This window comes from Chaetura pelagica, unplaced genomic scaffold, assembly GCF_000747805.2.
Source record: "Chaetura pelagica isolate M959 unplaced genomic scaffold, ChaPel_1.0 scaffold215, whole genome shotgun sequence".
Lineage (NCBI taxonomy): Eukaryota > Metazoa > Chordata > Aves > Apodiformes > Apodidae > Chaetura > Chaetura pelagica.
Genome location: NW_009953206.1, coordinates 218,236 through 223,559, shown reverse-complemented (window position 1 = coordinate 223,559; position 5,324 = coordinate 218,236). Strand labels below are relative to the sequence as shown.

Genomic DNA, 5,324 nt, shown 5'->3' with positions numbered 1-5,324 from the left:
CTTTGGGGTTTATTTTCATTGGTACTTTGGCTCTTTCCTCCCAGGGAAGCTGCTCAGGGCTGGGGGGCACGGGCAGCTTTTGGGGTGCTCAGAGCCGGGTCCTGCTCCCGAGCATCGCGGGGAGGGGGGGAGGAAGCTGTTTGCAGGGGAATGCCCAGAGGTTTTGAAAACCCCGTCCTTGGCGATTTGCATATTTCATGCAAACACTTGCGAGGGTTGGAAGAGACTCTCTGCCCCGCCGGCCTTTGAAGCGCCTTGTGCTGCTGCCTGGGTGGGGGGGGGGTGTTCCCGGGGCTTGGGAACTGCCCGGCCCGCAGGGAACAGGGGGAGTCCGGCTGGGGAGTTTTTATAAAGCTGAACAAACTCGCTGCCCTGGGCTTCGGGGCCAGGAAGCAAAGGGAGGTGAAGAACAGCGCTTTGCTTTTGCAGTGGAGGGAAGGAAGGCTGGAGGATGCCTGCTCAGAAACCGTCTCCTATTGTCAGTGCAGTTTGTAGCCCGAGAGGGATGTGGGAGCATTGATGGAGCTGATGGAGCTGCTTAGGCATCACCTTTTTCTCTTTTTCCTCTTTTCCCAGAAATCAGGGGAGCTGGTTGCTGTGAAGGTCTTTAACAATGCCAGCTACCTCCGGCCCCAGGAGGTCCAGATGAGAGAGTTTGAGATGCTGAGGAAGCTGAACCATAAAAACATTGTCAAACTATTTGCTGTGGAGGAGACAGTAAGTGGGACCTGAGCTCAGAAACCCGCTGTGCCAACAGGGCCAGTAACACAGGGGAGCTGGTCTGAGCTGTGGAGGAGGCCAGAGGTCCTGGGTTGTCTTCTCCTGGCTCCCTCCAGCTCCACACCAAGCCTCAGCCCAGCACTTCAAGCACTGGTGGCACCAGGCTGGAGCACAGACACATCCTGCTCTTGTCCCCTGGCCTGGCATGTGGCACAGCAGGGACATTCCCCAGTGCTGGTTTGTCCAACCCAGGCACCCACCAATGAAGGGAGGGGACTGGTCCAGCAGGGTGGTGAAGGCCACTAGCTGGGACACAGAGTCAGGCAGCAGTGCTGAGCACTTTGTGCAGCCAAGGCCTCACGGCTGGTCCCCACCACAGGGCAGCAGCAGGCAGAAGGTGCTGGTGATGGAGTACTGCTCCAGTGGCAGCTTGCTGAACGTGCTGGAGGACCCGGCCAACACCTTTGGGTTGGCAGAGTCCGAGTTCCTCATCGTGCTGCAGTGTGTGGGTGAGTGTGGGGTCCTGGGGTGGGCAGCTGCTGGTGCCCAGGCAGCAGGATGGGGACCTCATGGTGCTGGGGGGACCCTGCAGGCACCAGCCCTGGGCTATGGACGTGGGGTCCAGGCTGAGCAGCCCAAAGTTGCACCTCCCAACAGAAACCCAAGGGTTTCTCCTTGCTCAGGGAAGCAGCGATGGGAGAGCACAAGGGCAGGGCTCACCCGTCCTCTCCATTCTCCCAGTCCCCTTGGGATCAACCTAATACAACCAGCCCTGGGTCTTGTCCCCTCTCTGGCCTTTCTCCCACTCCTGCATGTACACAAAGCCACAAAGCTGCCTCCCCCCTTGTGCCCAGTGGCCGGGATGAACCATCTCCGCGAGAACAGCGTCGTGCACAGGGACATCAAGCCCGGCAACATCATGCGGCTGGTGGGGGAGGACGGGCAGAGTGTCTATAAACTGACAGATTTTGGGGCCGCCCGAGAACTGGATGATGATGAGAAGTTTGTGTCTGTCTATGGGACGGAGGAGTATCTGGTGAGTACAGCATGTCACCAGCCTGGTGGCCCTTGGGAGCCCTGGGGGAAGCTGGTCCCCATCCCTCCCTCCAACAGCCTGGGTGACTGAGAGAGAGCAGCAGTGACCTGGAGAGCCCCACGTTGCAGAGGTGGGGGGCTCAGCATCCTCAATGCAGAGTTTGGGGCACCGTTTTCCTTGGGAGGATCCAGCAGTATAAGAGGCCAAAGCCAGCAGGCAGCTCAGCCCCAGGGCTCGTGCTGTCCCTGGGCCAGGGTGGCAGTGCCAGTGTCTGCTCTGTCCCCCCAGCACCCGGACATGTACGAGCGCGCGGTGCTGCGCAAGCCGCAGCAGAAGGCGTACGGGGTCACCGTCGACCTCTGGAGCATTGGGGTCACCTTCTACCACGCTGCCACGGGCAGCCTGCCCTTCGTCCCCTTCGGGGGACCCCGCAGGAACAAGGAGATCATGTAGGTACCCCATCCAGCTGGGAGGGGAGGTGGGAGCGTGGCTGGTGGCCCTGGGAGCTGCAGGACAGCCTGGCTGTGTCTTGGTCTGGCAGCTCAGAGCTTAGTTCACTGCTCACCTGATCCCACAGAGCCTAGAGAGCCCTGAAGCGTAGCCTGGGGGTCATCCTCTGTCTCTGCAGCATGGAGAGGGAGACTGTGCCTTGTGTCAAAGGGTCTGTGCCCCATTGCCCCTCAAAGTGCATCCTCCTGACTCTGTGGCTAATGAGCTGGAAGAAGAGGCAGGGTTAATGCTTGAACACCTTTTACTGCTTTTTGAAGTATTTTCCTTTTGTATTTATTTTTGTTTTCTATGAATCATGTCTTTCCCAGCCCATCTGTGCTCTGCATTTCCCTCTCTGCTGATCCCGAGGGATGTGGTGTCCAGAGGTCAGGGGGCTCCTTTCACCTGCAACCAATTTCCTTTTGACAGGTACAAAATTACCACTGAGAAGCCTCCTGGAGCCATTGCAGGGGTCCAGAGGCAGGAGAACGGGAGCATCGAGTGGAGCTATGAGCTGCCTGTCACCTGCCAGCTCTCAGAGTGAGTGTCCCTGCTGGGCTGTGGGTCTCCTGTCCCAGCACCACGGCTGGAGAGGGCAGCCCAGCCCAGACAGGGTGGGAGGCTGGGAGCAGGCAGATGAGCTGATACAGCCCTTGGAGCAGGTCTTTCTGTACAGCTGGGAAAAAGAGGTGTGAGACAGGGAAGTGGCTCTGGTGGTTCAGGAGCTCAGCTGCAGGAGAGGCTGCACCTCCCCTCGTCTCTGCAGGCACCACGGTTATGACTCAGGCTTGTGTCTGTCTGTGCAACCATCTTGTGCTGCTGCTGCAGGGGGCTGAAGGACCAGCTGATACCCATTTTGGCCAACATCCTGGAGGTGGATCAGGAGAAATGCTGGGGCTTCGACCAGTTTTTTGCAGAAACCAATGACATTTTGCACAGGATGGTGGTTGATGTCTTCTCCCTGCAGCAGGCTTCCTTGCATCGCGTCTACATCCACTCCTACAACACGTAAGAATACCAAGGCTGTGCTAAAAGCAAATTTGGGAATTGGGCTCATCAGCCTCAGCCCTTCATTTCAGTAAATGCAGCTGGGGAAGCACCTGTTCCCTCTGCACTCCAATTGAACCAGGTTAAAAAGAATCAGGTTCAAACTGGACTTTGCTGGGGAATGCACTCCCTGGGAGGCATCAGCTCCTGGTGTGGCTCACAGAGAACTCTAGGGATGTTGTTTGAGGGGCCCCACTGGACCCAGAGGGATGTTTTGCAAGGAGAAGAGGGTAGCAGGCTGTGAAAGTATTGGAAGCCTGAACGCTCACCTCATTGCTTATCCCCCACCCTTTTGTTTCTTTCTCATTGCAGTAGCACCAAGTTTTTAGAGGCTGTCTTCAAACAGACAAATATAGTCCCTCACCATCAAGAATATTTTTTTGAAGGTCATCTCTATGAGTTGGATCCTAATTTACAAGCTCACAATTTCTGCAAAACCACAGAGCACAACCCTCTGACCTTGCTGAGCACTGCTGAGCAGCCAGAAGACGTGGTAGGAGTGAGATACAGAGACCGTGAGTACCTTTGGCCTGGAGGTGCAGCATGGAAGGGGGGGCAGATACCCTAGGAGAGACTTGCTTAAATCCTGACCCTAACAGACCCTGATGCACAGCAGGAGGTGGTGGGGTTGTGATGCTGGGGCATCAGGGGGTTTCAGGGTCAGTTTTCCCCTGCCCTGTGCTGTTGCTCCATGTCTGCTGCCAGTCCAGGCTCTGCAGGTGGTTTGTGCTAAACCTCCAGTGCCACAGCTGCTCCTGAAATCCTGAGTGGCAGTAGGGTTTTCTTAGGTATGTGTGAGACATCCCTGTGGGTCCACAACTGTGGAGTCAGAATCATTTTGGTTGGAAAAGACCAGAGCACTTCTATGAAGTGCTGGGAGAATTGGGGTGTTCAGCCTGGAGAAGAGAAGGCTCCAGGGAGACCTGAGAGCAGCTTCCAGTGCCTGAAGGGGCTCCAGGAAAGCAGCAGCAGCCAAATGTTTTTCAAGCAGTAAAGAAGGTAAAATAGAGCAACACTGTACTGGAGCCAGATTTTCCACACATTCAGTGAGCAGGGCCTGCACGTGCACTTTGCAGACATGTTGTTAAATGCCCCAGCCAGCAGAAGGATGGAGCAGAGGCACCGGGTACCGCAGGGCCTGGGTCAGGGTGAGGGTTGGCACTGCTGGGCAAGCAGGGGGTTGTGCTGGAGGGAAGGAGTGGTGGGGAGGAGGAAACACCAGGGGAAAGGAGGCAGCAAAGTGCAGTGACCTGTCATCCCAGCTGCAATAGTTGCAAGGCCTCCATTTCAGCTCACCTGCAGGAAAGCTGGGATCGTTGCCTCGTGTCTTGGGCTGCATCCACAGGAGTGTGACCAGCAGGTCAAGAGGAGATTCTCCCTTTCTGCTCCACTCTGGTGAAATGACCCTGCAGTCCTGTGTCCAGCTCTGGGGTTCCCAACACAAGGACATGGAGCTGCTGGAGTGAGTCCAGAAGAGTCCACAGAGATGATCCAAGGGCTGGAGCAGCTCTGCTCTGGAGCCAGGCTGGGAGAATTGGGGTGTTCAGCCTGGAGAAGAGAAGGCTCCAGGGAGACCTGAGAGCAGCTTCCAGTGCCTGAAGGGGCTCCAGGAAAGCTGGGGAGGGACTTGGGACAAGGGCAGGAATGGCTTTGAACCGGGAGAGGGGAGATTTAGATGGAAGATTTAGATGGGATCTTAGGTAAAGAAATTCTTTGGTGTGAGGGTGGTGAGAGCCTGGCCCAGGCTGCCCAGGGAAGCTGTGGCTGCCCCATCCCTGGCAGTGTTGAAGGCAGGTTGGATGGGGCTTGGAGCAGCCTGGGCTGGTGGGTTTCCCTGCCCATGCAGGGGGGTTGGGATTGGCTGATCTTTAAGGTCCCTTCCCACCCAAACCATTCCATGATCATCGAGTCCAACCACAACCACAGTTCAAGGGCTCCGGGCCGGCTCCCCAGAGCCCCGTGACCTCTGTCTGTCCTTCCAGCGGCCCTCAGCTTCCCAAAGCTTGTTCCCAAGGTGGACGTGTGGCCGACT

The 5,324-nt window shown here is 56.9% G+C and overlaps 1 protein-coding gene across 1 annotated transcript in view; it reads left to right on the top strand.

Annotated features, from left to right (window-relative positions):
- The first annotated feature begins 579 nt into the window (after positions 1–579).
- The window catches only part of IKBKE (inhibitor of kappa light polypeptide gene enhancer in B-cells, kinase epsilon), a 12,589-nt gene continuing 7,844 nt past the window's right edge, over positions 580–5,324 (top strand). The window contains exons 1-8 of the mRNA XM_009997519.1: positions 580–717; positions 1,100–1,229; positions 1,575–1,756; positions 2,045–2,205; positions 2,675–2,785; positions 3,074–3,253; positions 3,605–3,807; positions 5,275–5,314. Coding sequence (XP_009995821.1) covers positions 646–717; positions 1,100–1,229; positions 1,575–1,756; positions 2,045–2,205; positions 2,675–2,785; positions 3,074–3,253; positions 3,605–3,807; positions 5,275–5,314 — 1,079 coding nt within the window. The 5' untranslated portion in view covers positions 580–645. The remainder of the gene's footprint in view (positions 718–1,099; positions 1,230–1,574; positions 1,757–2,044; positions 2,206–2,674; positions 2,786–3,073; positions 3,254–3,604; positions 3,808–5,274; positions 5,315–5,324) is intronic.